Source organism: Coenobita brevimanus, chromosome 26, assembly GCF_032717465.1.
Source record: "Coenobita brevimanus isolate Jiangsu-jjx chromosome 26, ASM3271746v2, whole genome shotgun sequence".
Lineage (NCBI taxonomy): Eukaryota > Metazoa > Arthropoda > Malacostraca > Decapoda > Coenobitidae > Coenobita > Coenobita brevimanus.
The window spans coordinates 24,893,005-24,915,621 of NC_136979.1; the positions used below are offsets into that span (position 1 = coordinate 24,893,005).

General features: G+C 44.5%; 1 protein-coding gene and 2 non-coding genes across 3 annotated transcripts in view; 1 reads left to right on the forward strand and 2 right to left on the reverse strand.

Moving 5' to 3' along the window:
* The window catches only part of LOC145394188 (tether containing UBX domain for GLUT4), a 673,993-nt gene that overhangs the window by 386,849 nt on the left and 264,527 nt on the right, over positions 1-22,617 (forward strand). The window contains exon 7 of the mRNA XM_080268173.1: positions 4,336-4,445. Coding sequence (XP_080124299.1) covers positions 4,336-4,445 — 110 coding nt within the window. The remainder of the gene's footprint in view (positions 1-4,335; positions 4,446-22,617) is intronic.
* LOC145394280 (5S ribosomal RNA) lies at positions 12,612-12,730 on the reverse strand. The gene has a single exon (XR_013896352.1). It is a non-coding gene; the product is annotated as a 5S ribosomal RNA (ribosomal RNA).
* LOC145394221 (5S ribosomal RNA) lies at positions 16,185-16,303 on the reverse strand. The gene has a single exon (XR_013896328.1). It is a non-coding gene; the product is annotated as a 5S ribosomal RNA (ribosomal RNA).

Sequence of the window (22,617 nt, forward strand, 5' to 3'; positions counted from 1 at the left end):
CCAAAAGCGAATGTTTGAGCCAAAAAAAAAAAAGGTCCAAAAATGTCGGGATGGGGTGGGTTAAGATATGCCTGTAAGGGTCAATGGAGATTTGAGTGACGAGTTTTCTGTGAATATTGGTGTGCAACAGGGATTAGTTTTGGCCCTTTGTTGTTTATTATGGTACTTGAAACCCTCTCATGTGACCTCGGAAATGGATTCCCATGGGAGATATTGTATGCTGCTACTTTGGTATTGATTGCAGAGAATGAAAGGGAGGTAGAAGAAAGAGTTAGGAAGTGGATAGATAGAGATAGAGAGAGAGATGGTATGGGGCATAAGGGCTTAAGAGTAAATGCAGATAAAACAAAAGTTATGGTATCTAGGGCTGGGGGCAGTATTGTCAAAGAAGAAGGGGAGTGGCCATGTGCGATTTGCTACAATGGCGTGGAAAGTAACTCCATCTCGTGCAGTATTTGTGCACAAGTTGGTGCGTAAGAGATGAGATACAATGTTATTAGATGTAGGCTGAGAGATAGTGTTGATTTCATGTGTGCGGTGTGTTGGGGAGAGCATGTGGAGATTGCCAGGCATGAAATGATTGAACTTGCTGGTGAGTTTCATGAGTATGTGGATGAGTTTTGTTATTTGAAAGATATGTTATGTGCTGGAGGTGGGGCTGGAGCTAGCTTTGTGGATACATTGAGGAGTGGTTGGAAGAGTTTCAGGGAGCTATTGCCTCTCCTGACATTGAGAGGGCTCTCCCTCCGTGCTAAGGGATCTTTTTATGCAGCATGTAATGCTGTATGGTAGTGAGACCTGGGCAGTAATGGAAGAGGATGTTTGTGGGCTCAAATGTACAGAAATGGCAGTGATTAGGTGGATGTGCAGTGCTTCCCTAAGTCAGAGGCCTGGAGGGGCCAGATTTATAATGGAAGAGTTGAGAAGTAGGATGGGACTGGAGTGTATTGGTGTTGTGATGAGGAGAGTAAGACTGAGCTGGTTTGGGGATATGGAGAGGATAAGGGATGATAACTGGGTGCAGAAAGTGCGGTGTTAATGTTGGTAGGGAGAGGTAGACCGAAAAAGACCTGGAACAAGGCCATTGAGTGTGACCTCAGGGATATGGGACTAAGTAGGGAAGCTGCCAGAGCAGCATGCTGAGCCGCCATTAGGTGACCAAAGCCGATGCATGCAAGCATGTTGGAGCCTTCAAAAATGAAAGCAAAACCAGTAAATCCAGCTTTCATCACCAGCAGTGACACTTGAGAGGAAGTTAGGGTCATTTTTATCACCAACAATGACACTTGAGAGGAAGTTAGGGTCATTTCTGGCCATTTACTGGAGCACCATGCAGACTTCCAGACATTGCTGCTTTTGCTCATCAGTCAGGATCCTCGGGACGAACTTGCAGCAATTTGTATCATGTGAAGGTCACCAGACAAAATGAGTTGGCAAGTTCCATACAATAGGCTAATGATGTCACAAACATCATGAATTGTCCTCGTGCGATCTTTTAGGATGGTTGCGTGAACTTTGGCCACATTGTCAGGAGCTGAACTGAGGGAAGGGTGGCCAGAATGTGCACTGGCATCTGTTGATGTTTGTCTGTTTTAAAATGCTTAAATAAGCTGTACGTTTGTGTAACCCCCAAAGCATTGTCACCAAATGCTTGTTTTAACATTTTATAAGTTTCTACAGCATTCATCCCAAGTTTCACACAAAACTTGATGTATGCACATTGCTTTTTTACAGCCTCCATTTTTTAGATCACAATATTCACAAACTAACCCAAACATAGTGATGAAAAAATGCACACATGCAGCTAACACATCCATCTTGCACACTTGACACGCTAACAAACACAGGGTGCATGCACTGTCACCTGGCATCCACACACTGTACGACAAGTGGTTTCGACCCTGCTTGCAAATTTCAGGAACTTTTCGGTAGCACCTCATATATTCATAACATATTCCTCTCATTTCTCATTGACAGCATACCCATACCACCATGTCTTTCCCTTCCAAAATAACTTATACAGTACTACAGTCCTTCCCAGCAGTCGTCCTTGCTGATTCTCCTCAAAACCTAACCTATGTGCAGCAGATATCCTCCCATCTTCTGCTTAAGGTCTTCGCCACTTTTCCCCCCTCTACCCATCAAGTAACCCACATTCAAAGATGCCACTATAAACCCCTTGTTTGCTTTAGTTTCTTCAGACTTGCTTTTTCATTTGGCATCTTTGTCATACTTGGAAAAGAAAAGGAGGGGATGGTCCACAGGCCTCACCTGCCCACACAGTCTCAAGTGGCCAGTGGCTGTGGCAGGGGCCTTGGAGCACCCTGCCAGGAAAGGTGCAGTGACACCCTCCAAATGTACCTTGGCACTAACTGCCCTGCCATTATTTGTAAGTGAGAGTGCCCACCATACACTCACTCATTGTATTGCTGCCTTCTGTGTACTCTACAGTGAGTCACAAGCCAAATGGTTTCCTGTAAACCAGGAAACTATTAAGGGAATCATGCTGGGTGATAACCATGTAACCAAATTACTTATGGTAGTTTAGTGGGTAAGATGTTCCAACTGGATTGAGCCTATATAGGTTTATTTCTCACATAATGGTACTTAATGGTGAGGAAGGCTGGCCACCCTTACCTTAAATGTTGGTACTGAGTAATCTTCCCTGGGCTCCTACACTCTTGATGGGTCAAAAAAGAATTGATAGATGGATAAAGAGCTGTATATAATGAGTGTGCTCTATGAAATGCAAAATGTATTGCAATTACGTTCTGTGAGAGAGCTAAGGGTTATCAGGAAAATAAATTAAGTATGTATCAGACAATAGACCCTTCTCTTGTGTGGAATCCATATGCATGAAGTACATTTCATGCAGTGCCATTAACCTCTGTCTCAATGCATTTAATGCTCTGAGCAACATGTTTCGTGTGGCAAAATAGCCGACCGACATCCAATTCGTTTCTGCTAACATTCAGAATACCAGTACCAGTGCAGTGTGGCACTGATGGAGCATTGATGTCATGGTTGTGGCTTTTGTCGTCCTGCTGTCTCCGTCTCCCTGTCTTAGCACATCCCCACCACCAGGCTCAGCAAGACACATCTCTGATGAATCTGGAGGGAGTGATTTTTACATCTTTGAGGCCAAACCTCAGCCCTTGGGTTTGAGACGCTTCTTATTCCCACTCCTTTAGGCTATTGGTCTCAGATACCCCCCTCTTAAAACAACCATCACTTTATCATCTACAGGATCAAGTTGGATTAAAATTTTAATTGTTGGCCTCTTATTGCCAGTATATTCTTGTTTATTCATTCACTATTTCGGATGCCTAATGATAATCAGTGTGTTTTTATGCATGTATGTGGTGGTAGTACATTTTTCAAGAGAGCCAAAATAGGGACTTTGAGGAAATATTGATATTTTTCCCCCCACATTAGCCAAATAACAATGGTTCTTTAGAGATTTTCTTGATAAATTTGCTGTGGTTTTCATGGCTTTATTAACTATGCAAAAGAAAGGCCTACTGTATATACATCACACAACTGCTGTAAATTTGATTGCACCTGAGATAGTATCTCATTGGTTCTAAGATAAAAGAAAAATTATGTAATTGGATGAATCCCCAGGTAACAGAATAGTTGTAGCAAAGTGCCCAGCAGGGACTCCCTGTATATTTATGAACACTAATCATTTACAGGAAGAAACCAATATTGCAAAGTCAGGAAGTTGTTTATATATGGCAACACAACATGAGCAAATACATAATCTTGATATTGTGTTTGGTTCTTTATGTGAAAGCCATGGCCTGCCTAACTGCATCTTGATATTTACAGTATTACTTTTAAGACCAGTTTGTCCAGTATATCCACTTTTATGAAGTTCAGGTAGTGTAAAACATCCATAATATAACCAAAACCAAACTGAATGCACAGACAATGATAGGAAATTTTGCAACTTGTCTAGCTTTTACAGTTGAGTGTTGCTGGAAATTTAGGCCTTTACAATGACTTGCTGGATTTTTTAAAGCTGAATTATTGGTACTGGTAGTGTAACTGTATTGGACAGAGTCTGATGCAACAGATGATATGCCAGTGGGCATAAGATGTCTGATATAAGTAAATGCCAGTATAATGATGGTTTGCTGTAGATAAGTTCAGTAGGATCTAAATGGATACACAAAAGTAGAAATATCAGTAGAGTGCTCACACATGCATGTGTATCATTCAAGCCTTCATTATTCTCAGCTTATCTGTAGTTATCTGCTTTCAGCTCTTATATTATTTGCACTTATATCTTCTTGATGCACTTTCTGTTTACAGTCAACTTGTTCTTTGCAGAAAGTATTGAATGTGGCAGTACTGCAATGGACTTGAGTATGAGTGGTGACGTCCCTTTCCACACCAGCACTTCTACATCTTACAGTCAAGTGGAAGCTGCTACACCCAAGGTTATCAGGGTAATCACTGTGCTACTGTTTACAGTATGATAAGTATTGAGAAGTAATGATGAGCAGTTAGGAGAGGAATGTGAAAGGGCTTAGATGTAAAGAAATATTTTAACTGAGTTACCAGTATATAAAACTGTCACCAGGTTCTCTCATCAAATAAAACTGTAAAAATACAGTACTCATCTATATCTGACATAAAACTGCCAAGGAAATGCTGGTAGTTGACATTCTGATGCAGTCATTTGTTAAACTAGAGGTACCATGCAAATGGTCCTGTTTACACAGAAGTATGTTTTTCAACATAAAAGCTCACTTTGACAGACTATGGCTTATTTTTTTCCCACTTTTCCTTTTTCTCCTTTTTTTTTTTTTTCCTTTTCATTCCTCTCCTCCTCCTGTTACTTTGATCTCTCTCATTCATTTTCCAGTTGCATCCGGTGGTTACAAATGAAAGCAATAGAAAGAGAGAAAATTAAATAAAAAGGGAAAAATACAACTTGTGTCCCCCTATCAGTGAGGAGACAGTGTCTGCTTAAGCCAAGGCAGACAGTTTTGGCCTCTGTGCAGCTGACATAAGGCATTAACTTTCTCTCTCTTTCGGGATTAGTGGAATGAAATTTTTGTGTAAATATGAGTCCGCTGTGATTTTTTATTTTCTTATTTATTTATTTATTTTATTTTTTTAAGACTCCAACATGCTTGCATGCATAGGCCTTGGTCACCTAATAGCGGCTTTCCACGCAGCACGATCCATTGCAGCCTCCCTCTTCAGTCCCTTAACCCTGAGGTCACACTTAATGACCTCGTCCCATGTCTTTCTCGATCTACCCCTTAACCCCACCCCCAATATTAACACTTCTCACCTTCCTCACCCAATTATCATCCCCCATCCTCTCCACATGTCCAAACCACCTCAATCTACCTCTCCTCATCACAACATCAATACACTCCAGTCCCATCCTACCTCTCAACTCTTCCATCGTAAACCCAGCCCCCCCAGACCTTGCACACAGGGATGCACTACACATCCACCTAATCATTGTCATTTCTGTACATCTGAGCCTGCGAATATCCTCCTCCTTTACTTCCCAGGTCTCACTACCATACAGCATTACACTCCTAACACATGCTGCATACAAAGACCCCATAGCACGTAGGGAGAGCCCTCTCAATGTCAGAAGAGGCAAGAGCTCCCTGAACTTCTTCCAACCACTTCTCACCCAAGCCACAGGGCTAGCTCCAGCCCCACCTCCAGCACACAACATGTCTCCCAAATAACAAAACTCTTCCACACACTCAAGAGATTCACCAGCAAGTTCAATCCTTTCACGCCTGACAATCTCCACCTGCTCTTCCCAACATGCCTTACACATAAAATCAGCATTGTCTCGCAGTCTACCTCTGATACCACTAATCTCATGTGCACCCATTTATCACAGACACTGCACAAGATAGAATTACTTCCCACGCCCTTGTGGCAAACTGCACATGGCCACTCTCCTTCGTCTTTGATGGTATAGCCACCAACCCTAGATATCATCACTTTTGTTTTATCTGCATTTACCCTTAAGCCCTTGTGCCCTATACCATCTCTCCACTTCCTAAACCTTTCCTCCACCTCCCTTTCGTTTTCGCAATTAACACCAAATCATCAGCATACAACATCTCCCACAGGAGAGTGTTTCTAAAGTCATGCGAGAGGGCTTCAAGTACCATGATAAACAACATGGGACTCAAAACTGACCCCTGATGCACACAAACATTCATGGAAAATTCATCACTCAAATCTCCATTCACTCTTACCTGGGTGCGAGCACCAACATAGAGAGCCATAACCACCATGACCAGACACTCCTCCAACCCAAGCTTTCTCATTGCCCTCTTCACCACCTCTCTAGGGACTCTGTCAAAGGCCTTTTCCAAATCAACAAAAACAAAATACAGATCCCTTCTCCTACCAATATATTTTTCCTGAAGCTGTCAAACAATGAATATGTCATCAGTGGTCCCCCTACCTGGCATAAACCCAAACTGGATCTCATCAATATTCACTCTTTCTCTAATCATACTTTCTAAAACTCTCTCCATTACCTTCATTATCTGATCTAAAAGCATTATACATCTATAATTTCCTCTTTCCAGGCATCACCCTTCCCTTTATCCACATTTACAATTACACTCTTCAGCCAGTCATCTGGGACAACACACTCATAAATAATCCTATTTATCAGGTCAGTGACTAAACTCACCCCTATATCTCCTGAGGCCTTCAACATTTCGGCAGTCAACTCAGACAGACCTGCTGCCTTCCCCACCTTCATCCTGTGTATTGCCTCACTCACAGTAGCAGCATCAATCAAAGGACAAGGGCCAAACACTGGATCTGCTGGCTCCAAACCTTCCCTGTCCCAGTCAAACTTCTCATTCAGCAGCCAGCCATAATGTTTCTCCATGCATCTTTAATATCCTCACTGTTCACCACTACCCTTCCTTCATCATTCTTCACACACTGCTCACCAATAATATTCCGATTATCCCTCGTCATCTGATTTGCCACCTTAACCCGTCACGTCCCAAGCTATTTCGCACCTCCGACACCCCCTAATCCCGAGGTATATTCGAAAAAACTTTTTTTTTTTGGCTAAAACCTCCGGTTTTGGTGAGAAACATAGAAAATTCATAGAGAAATCGCTCACCTGAGGTTGAAAATACTCAATCCAGGTAGCAGTACCTCCTTACCTTACTGAGTTTTCTAACAAGCTGGCACCAAAGAAAACAAGTTCTAAGGGAGGGTAACTATTTCACACCACTCATAAACGGTATTTATTTACCTGTATTTACTTGGTACGAATTTATATGTAGTACAAGAGTATATTGGTTTTCAAACAGTAATATAGGCATTGTAAGCATTGTTTCACTCACTAACTCATCACCATACCTGACCTTTTTTTGCCACATTACCTGATCATCATTTCTGACTGTTTCTTACTCTAATGCTAGGTAAACTTTGTCCTCCACATTGTCATCGATTGGGGAATCACTCTGGCCCTGAATGTCTTTATTGGCCAGGTCACTGGTAACAGGTGAATTGCCGAGACAATGGCATGCGGGGGGGGGGGAGGTTATGCGGTGTAAGGCATTGTCCCTGCTTGGCTTCTTGTAGAGGAATAGAGGAAGGTGTCCCGTGACATACGAAAAATCACGCGAGAAAATTGAAAATTGTGCAAATTATGAACCCCTGGGGGTAGGGGGATTTCAAGAATGCTCCCCCAGTATCCCTGCTTGTCGTACGAGGCGACTAAAAGGATTGGTGGTGGGTTAGTGCTCCACCCTGTAAAAAGAACTAACTAAAAAATCAAACAAAGAGCCTCGGACCCGGACGGACCATACGTTGACGGCTAAGGAACGGACGAAGGACATTCTTAGGGTGGGAACGTGGAATGTGAGAGGAGTGAATGATGAAGTGAAAGAGAGAGAGATTGTTCAGGTGCTTGAGGATGCAAAAGTGGATATATGTGGATTGACTGAAACTAAATGGGAAGGTGAAAGGGTGAGAGAATGGGAATATGGTTTAGGTATATGTGCGGGAGTCAGTGAAAATGAGAGGGCAAGAGAGGGAGTATGTCTGATGATAAGCAAGAAGTGGAAGGAGAGTATAAGAGAGTATGGAACAGTGGGTGCAAGGATTGTATGGGTGAGGATGAAAGTAGGTATACAAGCGTGGACGATTGTATGTGTGTATGCCCCGACAGAGGATCGAGTGACAAGAGTGAAAGATGAGTTTTGGGCGAGAGTAGAAGCATGTATGGACAAGTTTGAGAGGAGCGAGAGAGTGCTCTTGATTGGAGACATGAATGGCAAAGTTGGGAATGTACGAGTGGATGGAGTAGTTGGTCAGTGGGGTGTGCCAGCTGACATAGATGGGAATGGAAGTGCTTTGGTGGACATCTGTGCTTGTAAGTTGTTGGCAGTAGCCAACACCTACTTTTGGCATAAGATGATCCACCGGTATACATGGAGGGTATTGAGGAGGATGGATGGTGAACTTGTTGAACGAAAGGCAATGATAGACTACGTGTGTGTGGATGAGCGAATGAGAAGACAAGTGTTGGATGCAAGAGTGTGGAGAGGGTGGGGGAATGGAGTCTCGGACCATCACTTAGTGATGGCCAAGGTAGAGCTGCAAAGAAAATGGTTGAGGAGACGAAGGGGAAGACAGGAGAAGCAACTCCTGTGAGAAGAGTGGAGAAATTGCAAGATAGTGAGAAAATGACAGAGTATAAGAGCATAGTGGAAGATAGACTGGGAAGGTATGAGCTAGAGCAGATGGAAGGGGTGGAAGACGTATGTAAGATATTCACGGAAGAGATAGGCGCAGCGTGTGAGGCGGTTTGTGGAGTGAGGAGGAGATGCAAGGGTGTGCAAGGGACAGCATGGTGGAATGATGAGGTGAAACGAGCTGTGGAACAAAAGAAGAAGGCATATAGTGAATGGTTAGCGAGTAGAGGTAGGGGAGAAGATGAGAGAGAGAAGAGAGAGGTATATGTGAGCAGGAGAAGGGAGGTTAAGAGACTGGTGAAGGAGAGTAAAAAGAAAGCGGATGAGGAGTTTGGGAGGAATCTGAGTGTGAAATGGAGGGAGAGTAAGAAATTGTTTTGAAAGGAGGTAAAGAAAGTAAGGCGGTGTGAAAGGGGAAATAGTAGGGGAGTGAAAGATAGGAATAATAGATTGTTGGTGGAGAAGAGAGAGAAACTGAGGAGATGGAAGGAGCACTTTGAGGATTTGTTGAATGTGGAGAGTGAGAGCAGTGCAAGTATAAGTGGTTGGGGAATGGCTGGGAGAAGAAGAGATGAGAGGAGGGTGGAAGAGATCAGTAGGGCGGAAACATTGGAAGCGATGAAGAATATTAAGTTGGGAAAAGCCCCAGGAATTGATGGAGTGTGTGGTGAAATGCTTAGGTATGGGAGTGAGATTGTTGTTGAGTGGATATGGAAGTTGTGTAGATTGGCTTGGGAAGAGGGAAGGGTTCCAGAGGACTGGAAATCAGGTATAATTGTTCCTTTATACAAAGGAAAAGGAGAGAGAGAAGTATGTGGTAACCATAGGGGCATTTGCCTACTTAGTGTGACTGGTAAAATATATGGTAGAATACTCATTGATAGGGTTAGGCATATGACAGAGGAGCTAGTTGGAGAAGAACAAGGGGGATTTAGGAAGGGAAAAGGGTGTGTAGATCAGATATTTGTTCTAAGATGTTTAGTGGAGAAGTATCTAGAGAAGGGAAGGAAAGTGTATGCTGCCTTCATGGACTAGGAGAAAGCTTATGACAGAATAGATAGGCAAGGTATGTGGAAGGTATTAAGAATATATGGAGTGGAGGGGAAATTGTTGAGTGCTGTGAAGAGTATGTACGAGGGAGCTAGGGTTACGGTGCGAGTGGATGGTGAGCTGAGTGAGTTCTTTGATCTCAATGTGGAACTGAAACAGGGTTGTGTGATGTCTCCATGGCTGTTTAATATATACCTGGATGGGGTTGTAAAGGAGGTGCAGGGTAGGGCAGTGGATGTGGGGGTGGCTCTAATGAATGAGGGTGAGATTTGGAAGCTTCCGGTGTTGCTGTTTGCTGATGATACAGTACTGTTGAGTGAAGATGAATGGGAGTTGCAAGGTTTGGTGAATGAATTTGGGACAGTGTGTATGTAAATGTAAACAAAAGTAAAGTTATGGTGTTTGAGAGGAATGAAGTCACAGAGTGTGCAGTGAGGTTGGATGGTGAGGATATGGAGAATGTGAGTGCATTCAAGTACTTGGGTAGTGTGATGAGTAAGGATGGAACTTTGGGGGATGAAGTTCGTGAAAGAGTACAGCAGGGAAGAAAGGTTGTTGGTACACTGAAAGCAGTGATGAGAAATAGGGAGGTGAGTATGGAAGTTAAGAAGTCACTGCATGATAGTGTTGTGATCCCTACCCTGACGTATGGAAGCGAGGCATGGACCTTGCAAGAGGGGAACAAGTCAAGAGTGAGAGCAGTGGAAATGAGTTACTTGAGAGAAGCATGTGGAGTGACGTGGAGGGACAGGCTGACAAATGAAGAAGTGAAGGAACGCTGTGGGGTGGATGTGGATGTGGTTGAGAAGATTAGGAGAAATACACTGAGGTGGTTTGGACATGTGAAGAGAATGGAGAATGAAAGACTTACTAAGAGGGTGTATGTAGGTGAGGTGGAGGGAGGGAGAGGGAGAGGTAGACCGAGGATGAGGTGAAGGGATGGAGTTGAGAGGTATATGAGGGAGGGGGGGGTGAGTTGGGGGGAGGGTAGTCAAATGGTGGGTGACAGAGCGACTTGGAGGCGTTTTGTCTGTGGCCACCCTTTGCGGGATTAGGGTGTCGGGCTATAGATTGATAGATGAACCTTGCAATTGTGCAACATACCAGTACGTCGTCGGGACTGGCAAATGCAAAATATTGCTTCGTATCCATACATTGTCGGGACGTCTCGGGTTAAATATAATATTTTTCCTTTCCCCATGATTTAGGTTATCAAGTAAAAATCTCTGTGACTCAGACCTCACCCTGTATACCTCTCTTCTAGCCCTACGCTTGGCAGCCAAGTATTCCTCCCTGCTACCACTCTTCTTCCTTTCCCGGAAAAGCCTTCTTTTCTCCTTAATTGCAGCTTCTACACCCTCATCCCACCACAAAGTTACTTTATGTCTTAGTGGTCCTCTTGTCCAACCGCATGTTACATCAGTAACTCTCAAGAGATTGTTCTTGAGGGCTCTGTACTGTTCATTAATGCCTCCGTCTACAGCTCCCTGTTCAGCCACCACTCTCCTCATCTTGCTATAGAAGGCATCCCTTACTACTTGGTTTTTCAGCTTCCATACTTTCCTCCAAGGTACATAAGTCATCTTTTTCATCACTAGTTCTTTAAGCACCATATCACAAATCAGTAGTTTTGCTGCTGCACACACTTCTCACTTTCTATAACTTTAACATCCCTCACTAACCTCCTATCTTGCAGAGTTAAAGTGCTCATGCTGTTATATGGAAAATCTAGCATGCTGATCCTATGTATAATGCTTTTTTTTTTTTTTTTCTTTTTTTTTTTTTTCTTTTTTTGAGTAAACAATTTGGCCTCCATTTGTTTTGACATATTGATGCATGGCAGTTTTGCAGCAATAGATACAAAAGTTTATTGTATATATATATATATATATATATATATATATATATATATATATATATATATATATATATATATGTACTGTATACACACACACACACACACACACACACACACACACACTCATAGTAATCCCTCCAAGATCTGACGTAATAGAGCCCAAGCAACATCTGGGTCTTGGTCTTGTCTGGGACTTGGGAAAAATGCTCCTGGACAGGTGCATATAAACCCCAACCCAACCAAACTTTGAAAACTGCCTAAATAACTCCCTACCAGACATGCACAGCACCTATTAATGACCCTATTTACACAAATAAGGGACAGAAACCATAAAATAAATGGAACGGAAGCAGAGAATGAGGAATTTGAAGTGAGTAAGGAAAATATTTAACAATGTACAGGGTACCTACGACATGTCTATGACTGACGTTTAGTTGTAGTTTATTCACTGTTTATTCATAAAAGCGAGCTCATGGAAAGCCATGGCAACGAGCGTGCAGTCTCGACGGTGGGTAAGCAGGAAATGGGGAGGATGGAAGTGCGCTCTAGCGAATTTCGCTGGAACTGTGCGCCAAAACACAGCTGTTCATCATCATGCGGCAAATTTAGAGCAGTGATGAACGCATATCAGCTTTTATTTTGCATTTTGATGTTTTTTGGACCCAAGCCCAAAATGTCTGGGACTTGGGGTGTCTGGGTCTTGAAGGAAATACTGTGTGTATATATCATTCATTCATTGCCAGACGCCATGTATCCCAAACGGGGTGGCCAAGGGCTTAGAGTTAATTGTTTTACAGGGAGGGGCACTAATCCTCCACCAACCCCACTCGACGTATATATACTGTTATATATTCATTCATTCATTCATTGCCAGACGCCATGTATCCCAAACGGGGTGGCCAACGGCTTAGAGTTAATTGTTTTACAGGGAGGGGCACTAATCCTCCACCAACCCCACTTGACACGCAGGGAGAACGTTATGCCAACAGCATCTGGTGTTCCCAGGCGGTCACCCATCCAAGTACTAACCAGACCCAACGTTGCTTAACTTCGCTGATCGAACGGGAAGCGGTGTACTCAACGTGGTATGGCCGTTGGTATATATAATTATATATATACAGTATATATATATATATATATATATATATATATATATATACAGTAATCACTCTAATATCCGGACGCCCAATAACCGAACATCCCCACTAACCGAACCTTATCGTCCTGGGATCAAACATTCCCAAAATGGTCCAAAAAAAAAAAAAAAATTTTTTTTTTTTTTTTTTTTTTTTTTTTTTTCCTGCCCGTAATTTGAACTTGCCGCGCGCGCACGTGAGAGCATTGTTTTGGTTCGCCATTCCTCCGACGTCCGATAGAGCGCCGCTGCATCCTCCCCACTTCCCGCCTGTCTCTCACCGCGACAAGACCTACGCTCTTCGTCATGGCTGCCCACGTGCTCGCTTTTGTGGTGGTGCCGTACTTGCTGCAAGGCCTCCTGCTGCTCTCTGCCCTACTCTTAGTGTGTGTGATGATGTCACTGCCACCTGAGAAAAGGAAGAGAGTGGTGTTGACTCTGGAGAAGAAGTGGGAGATATTGGAGAAGGTTGATGCGGGTTGGTCTTCCTCTCGCATTCTCCGCGAGTTCAACCTGGCCCGGTCGACTTTGTTTGATATCAAGCGTTCCTGAGACAAGCTCATGCAGTACACGGCTGACTTCTCGTCGAGAAGCAAACGCAACGTGGAGAGGAAGGTTATGTTTACTCCCAAGTATGCAGAGATCGACCGATCCACGTTGATTTGGTATCGACAGCAACGTGCAGCTGGTGTGATGGTACGTGGAACGGAGCTGAAGGCTGCTGCTGAGAAGTTTGCAAGGCTTCACGACGCCCTAGACTTCAAGGCATCCGAGGGTTGGCTCTTCGCGTTCAAGTTGCGACATGGCCTTACTAACCGTAAAGCACATGGCGAAGCATTGGACGCTAAAGAGGATGGAGTTGACGAGTTTCGGCACAAGGTGAAAGGCTTGATCGATAGGGAGGGCCTAACTCTCGGTCAAGTCTATAACGCTGACGAAACTGGCCTATTCTATCGCTCGGTGCCAACGAACACTCTCGCCAATGAGACGGAGAAGCGTGTACCTGGCCGCAAGCTCTCTAAGGAACGGATATCTGCTTTGTGTTGTGCCAATGCTAACGGCATGCACCGGCTTAAGCCCGTTATTGTTGGCCGCGCAAAGCAGCCTCGGTGCCTTCGTGGGGTGATGGATGTCCTTCCTGTCGTCTGGTACCATTCTTTGAAAGCATGGTTCACAGCTGTGATTTTCAAAGACTGGTTTCACCATCACTTCATCAAGGAGGTCATACATTACCAGACGAAGACACTGGGAATTCCTCGCGACCAGGTAAAGGCTCTCCTTCTCCTCGACAATGCACCTGCCCACCCGTGCGACAAGGACTTGGTTGCTGAGAATGGCCGTATTAGGTGCATGTTTCTGCCACCTAATACGACTGCTCTCATTCAACCAATGGACCAAGGAGTGATCGTGGCAACAAAGCGCCTGTACCGTCAGAAGTTCCTGGACGAGGTGATGGTGGTTCTCGAGGACGAGGACGAGCGCAGGGAAGGACGTGACACTCGAGGCAAGCGGACTTTGGAAAACCTTCGCCGCTACAACATCAAGTCTGCGCTGTACAACTGGGCTAGTGCATGGAAGGAAGTCCCTGTGAAAACTCTTGAAAATGGTTGGTCTCGTCTGCTTCTCGGAACAGATGTGGAGTACGATTTCCTAGGGTTTGACGTGGATGACTTCCATGCACGGCTACGTACGCACGGCGACGATGTTGATGTGGACGATGTTTCGTGAGTGGTTGGACGACGACGAGGGCGATCCTGGGTATCAGACGTTGTCTGATATCGAGATCGCGTCTTCGGTTGCTGGTGTCAGTCCCGAACTTGAAGATTCCGACGACGAAGGTGATGATGATGCAGACTCCGCCCAGCAGGACACTACTCCAGCCATCCCCAAGCTGAGCGCACTCCGGGAACATCTAGAGTTCGTCCTAGACTACCTGGAACACCCGGACTGCGACAGGGAGATGGGGCCCTTGGGACTCGTGGAGGAAGTGCGTGCTTTCCGGCAGCGCATCATCAATCGCCAGAATCGTCGGTCCTTGCGTCAGTCAACGATTGACAGTTTTTTCAGGCCCGTGACCCCCGCTGTGCCAAGCCCTGGTTCCACTCCGTTGCCTCCCCAAGACAGGCCCTCATGCTCCGAGCCACAGCCCAGCACATCAGCTACAGTGGAGTCACCGCTCGACGTGAGTTTGCGGCTGTCTTCAGAGTCTTCTGTAGTCGGTACGCCATCACCACTACCCACCGATGCACCCCTTGGACGCCTGCCAGTGATACTCTCGGGCTCTGACAGTGAATAAACAGCAAGAACTTCTCCACTAGACCACACGGGAATTTTGAGTGTTGTGCAGTGAAAAAAACGGTGTGTTGTGTTAAGGTTTTCAAGTTGGGAGAAAAGACTAAGTAGAAAAGAAATTTAACGTAACTAACCTTCTTTGTTTTGGCTTTGGAAACTTATAAAAACTTGGGAAAAGTTAATGTGCAACACTTAGTAATTTACAATGGAACATTATTTGGACTAAAGTGAACACTGTGAAAAGAACGGACTTCTGTGTGTTAGTGACTAAGTTCAGTGCAAGACTTCAGGAAGAGTGTAGTGCAAGTGCTTCAGGAAATCGTTCTTACTGTCAGAGTCCGAGAGGAGGCGGTTATTCATCGAGGTGGCCAGGGACTTGCTGTAAGTAGCCAAAATGTTTCATGTTGTACTATTTTCCATACTATATTTACCAGAATGTTTCATATTGTATTTTTTCCCATACTATACTTACCAGAAAGTGTCATACTGTACTTCTTTCCATACTAAACTTACCTCATGCATGTGCAGTAGGAATGTGTTTTTCAGAGTTCGGTTAGGTTCGGTTAGGTTAGGTTCGGTTAGAGTCCATAAGTACCAGAATGTTTATTAATGTATGAACATACTTCTAAACCCACATTTTATGTGTCTATTGCATTTATTTCAGTCATTTATGTGCCTTATTGGTGTGATTTGGGTGTTAAATACGTGCTATGCATGTCCGGAGGGAGTTGTATAGGTGTTTCTCTGTGTTAGGGTCCGTAAGTACAAGTCCATAAGCTGGGGCCCAATATCCGGACAAAACCAATATCCGAACCTACCGATGGCTCTATTGATCCGGATATTGGAGTGATTACTGTACTGTGTGTATATATCATTCATTCATTGCCAGACGCCATGTATCCCAAACGGGGTGGCCAAGGGCTTAGAGTTAATTGTTTTACAGGGAGGGGCACTAATCCTCCACCAACCCCACTCGACGTATATATACTGTTATATATTCATTCATTCATTCATTGCCAGACGCCATGTATCCCAAACGGGGTGGCCAACGGCTTAGAGTTAATTGTTTTACAGGGAGGGGCACTAATCCTCCACCAACCCCACTTGACACGCAGGGAGAACGTTATGCCAACAGCATCTGGTGTTCCCAGGCGGTCACCCATCCAAGTACTAACCAGACCCAACGTTGCTTAACTTCGCTGATCGAACGGGAAGCGGTGTACTCAACGTGGTATGGCCGTTGGCATATATAATTATATATATACAGTATATATATATATATATATATATATATATATATATATATATATATATATATATATATACAGTAATCACTCTAATATCCGGATGCCCAATATCCGAACATCCCCACTACCCGGACATAATCGTCCTGGGATCCAATATTCCCAAAATGGCCCCCCCAAAAAAAAAAAAAAAAAAAAAAAAAAAAAAAAAAAAAAAATTTTTTTTTTTTTTTTTTTTTTTTTTTTGTTTTTCCTGCCCGTAATTTGAACTTGCCGCGCGCGGCACGGGAGAGCATTGTTGTGGCGCGCCATTCCTCCGACGTCCGATAGAGCGCCGCTGCATCCTCCCCACTTTCCGCCTGTCTCTCGCCGCGAGTGCATGCTCGTCGTTATGGCTGCCCACCTGATCGCTTTTGTGGTGGTGCCTTACCTGCTGCAGGGCCTCCTGCTGCTCTCGGGGCTCTTCTTAGTGTGAGTGATGATGGCCCTGCCACCTGAGAAAAGGAAGAGAGTGGTGTTGACTCTGGAGAAGAAGTGGGAGATATTGGAGAAAGTAGATGCGGGGTGGTCTTCTTCCCGCATTCTCCGTGAGTTTAACCTGGCCCGGTCTACTTTGTTCGATATCAAGAGATCCTGAGACAAATTCATGCAATACACGGCTGACTTCTCGTCAAGAAGCAAACGCAACGTGGAAAGGAAGGTTATGTTTACCCCCAAGTTTGCAGAAATCGACCGATCCACATTGATTTGGTATCGACAGCAACGTGCTGCTGGTGTGATGGTACGTGGAACGGAGCTGAAGGCTGCTGCTGAGAAGTTCGCCAGGCTTCACGACGCCCTAGACTTCAAGGCATCCGAGGGTTGGCTCTTTGCGTTCAAGTTACGGCATGGCCTTACCAACCGTAAAGCACATGGCAAAGCATTGGACGCTAACGAGGATGGAGTTGACAAGTTTCGGCACAAGGTGAAAGGCTTGATCGACAGGGAGGGCCTAACTCTCGGTCAAGTCTACAACGCAGACGAAACTGGCCTATTCTATCGCTCGCTGCCAATGAACACTCTAGCCGAGGAGACGGAGAAGCGTGTACCTGGCTGCAAGCTCTCCAAGGAACGGATATCTGCTTTGTGTTGTGCCAGTGCTAACGGCATGCACCGGCTTAAGCCCGTTGTTGTTGGCCGCGCAAAGCAGCCTCAGTGCCTTCATGGGGTGATGGATGTCCTTCCTGTCGTCTGGTACCATTCTTTGAAGGCATGGTCCACAGCTGTGATCTTCAAAGATGGTTCCACCGCCACTTCATCAAGGAGGTCATCCATTACCAGACGAAGACACTGGGAATCCCGCGCGACCAGGTAAAGGCCCTCCTTCTCCTCGACAATTCACCTGCCCACCCGTGCGACAAGGACTTGGTAGCTGAAAATGACCGTATTAGGTGGATGTTTCTGCCACCTAATACAACTGCTCTTATCCAACCAATGGACCAAGGAGTGATTGTGGCAACAAAGCGCCTATACCGTCAGAAGTTCCTGGACGAGGTGATGGTTGTTCTCGAGGACGAGGACGAGCGCAGGGAGGGACGGGACACACAAGGCAAGCGGACTTTGGAAAACCTTCGCTGCTACAACATCAAGTCTGCACTGTATAACTGGGCTAGTGCATGGAAGGAGGTCCCTGTGAAGACTCTGGAAAATGGTTGGTCTTGTCTGCTTCTTGGAACGGATGTGGAGTACGATTTTCTAGGATTTGACGTGGATGACTTCCATGCATGGCTACGTACGCATGGTGACGATGTAGATGTGGATGATGTTTCATGAGTGGTTGGATGACGACGAGGGCGATCCTGGGTATTAGACGTTGTCTGATATCGAGATCGCGTTTTCGGTTGCAGGTGTCAGTACTGAACTTGAAGATTCCGACGATGATGCGGACTCCTCTCAGCAGGACACTACTCCAGCCATCCCCAAGCTGAGTGCACTTTGGGAACATCTAGAGTTCATCTTAGACTACCTGGAACACCCGGACTGCGACAGGGAGATGGGGCCCTTGGGACTCGTGGAGGAAGTGCGTGCTTTCAGGCAGCACATCATCAGTCGTCAGAATCGTCAGTCATTGCATCAATCAACCATTGACAGTTTTTTCAGGCCCGTGACCCCCGCTGTGCCCAGCCCTGGCTCCACTCCATTGCCTCCCCAAGACAGGTCTTCATGCTCCGAGCCACAGCCCAGCACATCAGCCACGGTCGAGTCACCGCTCGACGTGAGTTTGTGGCTGTCTTCAGAGTCGTCTGCAGTGGGTACGCCATCACCACGACCCAGCGATGCACCCCTAGGTCGCCTGCCAGTGATACTCTCGGACTCTAACAGTGAATAAACAGCAAGAACTTCTCCACTAGACCACACGGGAATTTAGAGTGTTGTGCAGTGAAAAAAACAGTGTGTTGTGTTTAGGATTTACAGTTGTGAGAGAAAAGACTCAGTAGAAAAAAAATTTAACGTAAATAGACTTCTTTGTTTTGGCTTTGGAAAATTATAAGAATGGGAAAAGTTAAAGTGCAACACTTAGTAAGTTACAATGGAGCATTATTTAGACAAGAGTGCACACTGTGAAGAGAACGGACTTCTGTGTGTGATTGACTAAGTTTAGTGCAAGACTTCAGAAACACTGTACTGGAAGTGCTTCAGGAAATCCTTCTTACTGTCAGAGTCCGAGAGGAGGCGGTTATTCATCGAGGTGGCCAGGGACTTGCTGTAAGTAGGCAGAATGTTTCATACTGTACTTTTTTCCCTACTATACTTACCTCATTTCACTCTTTAATGTCCTTTATTGGTGTGAATAGGGTGTTAGGAGTTATGCATGTGCAGTAGGAATGTGTTTTTCTGAGTTGGGCTAGGTTAGGGTCCATAAGTACCAGAATGTTTATTAATGTATGAACATACTTCTAAACCCTCATTTTATGTTTCTTTTGCATTTATTTCAGTCATTTATGTGCCTTATTGGTGTGATTTGGGTCTTAAATAGGTGCTATGCATGTCCAGAGGGAGTTGTATAGGTGTTTCTCTGAGTTAGGGTCCATAAGTACAAGTCCATAAGCTGGGGCCCAATATCCGGACAGAACCAATATCCGGACCTACCTATGGCTGTATTACGTCGGATATTGGAGTGATTACTGTATATATATATATATATATATATATATATATATTAGATAGGTAGATAGAAATGTATATATCCATCCATCCGTCCATCATCCAATCCTATGTCGCCCCATGAGGAGCATAGGAAACTGGAGCCAGGCAAGTTAGTCCCGACATTTAAAATGAGTGTGAGAAGCCTCATTTATCCATGAGTGGCATTACGTGAGCAATAAACCCCAACCATCCCTTGGATATAAACCTACACAGGCTCAGTCTGATTGGAGCACCTTAATTACCCACTAAACCACGAGGTGCCATAATATGGTTATATGGTTTCCACCCGGCATAGTAAATGGTTTCCTGGTGTACAGGAAACCATTTGGCTTATCTCTCAGTGTAGATTTACCCATAGGCAGAAGGAAGAGGAAAGAATGAAGGAAAGAAAGACACAAGACAGAGTGTAAAGTCACCCATAGGTAGAAGAAAAGGGAAAGAGTGAAGGAAAGAAAGACAGAAGAGGAAGGATGGAATAGAGGAAAGGGCAGACACCCGAAGCCGCACTGCATTGAGTGAGAGGATGGTAAGTGCCCCCGCCTACACAGAAATATATATATATATTATTCATGAAACAAGAACGTGCGGCAGTCATTGCGATGAGTGTCTAGTCAGGAGGGCAGTTAGGTGATAACTGGGTTGGGGAGGAAGGGACCACCCTACTACACACGAGAACACATCTGTTCGGCACCGTGTGCCTAGTTCAAAGTATGGTTGAAAAAAAGGTTGGCTTTTTTTTTTTTTTTTTTTTTTAAATGTTTTTTGGCCATTTTGGGGTTCCAAAGGCCCGGGCCTAAAATGTCCGGACATTTGGGTGTCTGGGAATTGCTCGTCCGGTAATTATAGGGATTACTGTATATATATATATATATATATATATATATATATATATATATATATATATTGACTCAATTGGATACGTTTATGTGAAGCTACAGAACGTGATGAATGTTTTTTGGCATATCTGATAGAGCCAGAATTCCGGGGGCTTGAATGATTAGTGAATGGAAGTGTGGCTTATTGGATTGGGCAAATTTGGGCTGCCTGGACATTGCTACTCCTCACCCTGCCCTTGGGTGGGAAAGGAGGTCCGGATGATGATGATCTATCTATCTGTTACCAGACGCCTCAATCCCGTTTGGGATGGCCACAAACAAATCGCCTCCAAGTCGCAATGTCCCCCGCCATTTCACTGCCCTGCTTCCAACTCACACCCCTGTCTCTTATATACCTCTCCACTCCATCCCTCCATCTCATCCTCGGCCTCCACCTCCCTCTTCCCCCCTCCACCTCACTCATATACACTCTCTTCGTCAGTCTTTCACCCTCCATCCTCTCCTCATGGCCAAACCACCTCAGTGTGTTCCTCATAACGCTTCCTATCACATCCACATCAACACCACAACGCTCCTTTATATCCTCATTTGTCAGCCTGTCTCTCCATGAGACTCCACAGGCTCCTCATAAATAACTCATTTCCACTCCTCTCACTCTTGACTTGTGTCGTTCCAACAACGTCCAAGCTTCACTTCAATACGTTAGAGTTGGTATCACAATACTGTCATGTAGTAACTTTTTCACTTCCATGCTCACTTCCCTGTTTCTTATCACTGCTTTTAAAGACCCAGCAGCCTTTCTTCCCTACTGTACCCTTTCAAGCACTTCACCCTCCAAACCTCCATCCTTACTCATCACACTACCCAAGTACTTAAACGTACTCACATTTTCCGATTCCTCACCATCCAACCTCGCTCTACATTCACTGACTTCACCTCTCTCAAAGACCATCACTTTACTCTTCCCTACATTCACCTTTAGATTCCGTTTCTTACACACTCTCCCAAACTCATCCACCAAGCCTTGCAGCTCCCCTTCGTCTTCACTCAACAACACAGTATCATCTACAAACAACAGTGCAGGGAGTTTCCAAACACTATCCTCTCTCACCAGGGCCACTCCAACATCCACTACCCTACCTTGTACCTCTTTTATTACCCCATCCATGTACAGATTAAACAACCATGGAGACATGACTCATCCCTGTTTCAACCCAACTTTCAAAGAGAAAAATTCACTTAGTTCACCATCCACACGCACTGCAGCCTTCGCACCATCGTACATACTCTTCACAGCATTCAACAACTTCCCATCTACTCCATATATTCTTAACACTTTCCACAATCCTTGTCTATCCACCCTGTCATATGCTTTCTCCAAATCCATGAAAGCCGCATACAACTTCTTTCCCTTCTCTAGAAACTTTTCCACTAAAGATCTAAGATTGAATATCTGATCTACACAACCTCTTCCCTTCCTAAAGCCTCCCTGTTCTTCTCCAACTAATTTCTCTGTTCTTTCTCTAACTTTGTCAATAAGTATCCTACCATACACTTTTCCTATTGTAATAAGAAGACAAATGCCCCTGTAATTACCACATACTTCTTTTTCCCCTTTTCCTTTGTATAATGGAATAATTATACCTGTCTTCCAATCCTCCGGGACTCTACCTTCTCGCAGGCCAATCTGCACATCTTCCACATCCATTCTACTACTATTTCTCCCCCATGCTTCAGCATTTCACCACACACTCTATCAATTCCTGGGGCTTTCCACGATTTAACTTTCTTCATTGCTTCCACAACTTCTATCCTACTGATTTCTTCCTGTCTTCTCACCTCCCTCCTTCTCCCAGCCATTCCCCAGCCACTTATACTTGCATTACTTCCATCCTCTATGTTCAACAATTCCTTAACCCCTACACTGCGGGCATGTTTACCAATGTTTTGCATGTGCCACGGGGTTATTAGGGCTCCGACAGACTCTCAAAAAATATTTGCCAAAAATCAGTTATTAGTCCTAGAATATTAAAATTACATATGCTTATGGCACATACCTTCAGCTTTCTCCTAGAATATTAAAATTACATATGCTTATGGCACATACCTTCAGCTTTCTCCTGGAATGTTTGTTGAGCCTTCGTCAGTTACCGTAGGACTGGTGGAGACCTCTGAAGTTGGGTAATGAAGTCTCCACTTTACACTTCCCGACAACCCGTAATATGATTACCTCAGCCAGATATTAACACTATAAACACTACTCTATGATTTTCAAGTAGTTTGAGATCCATAC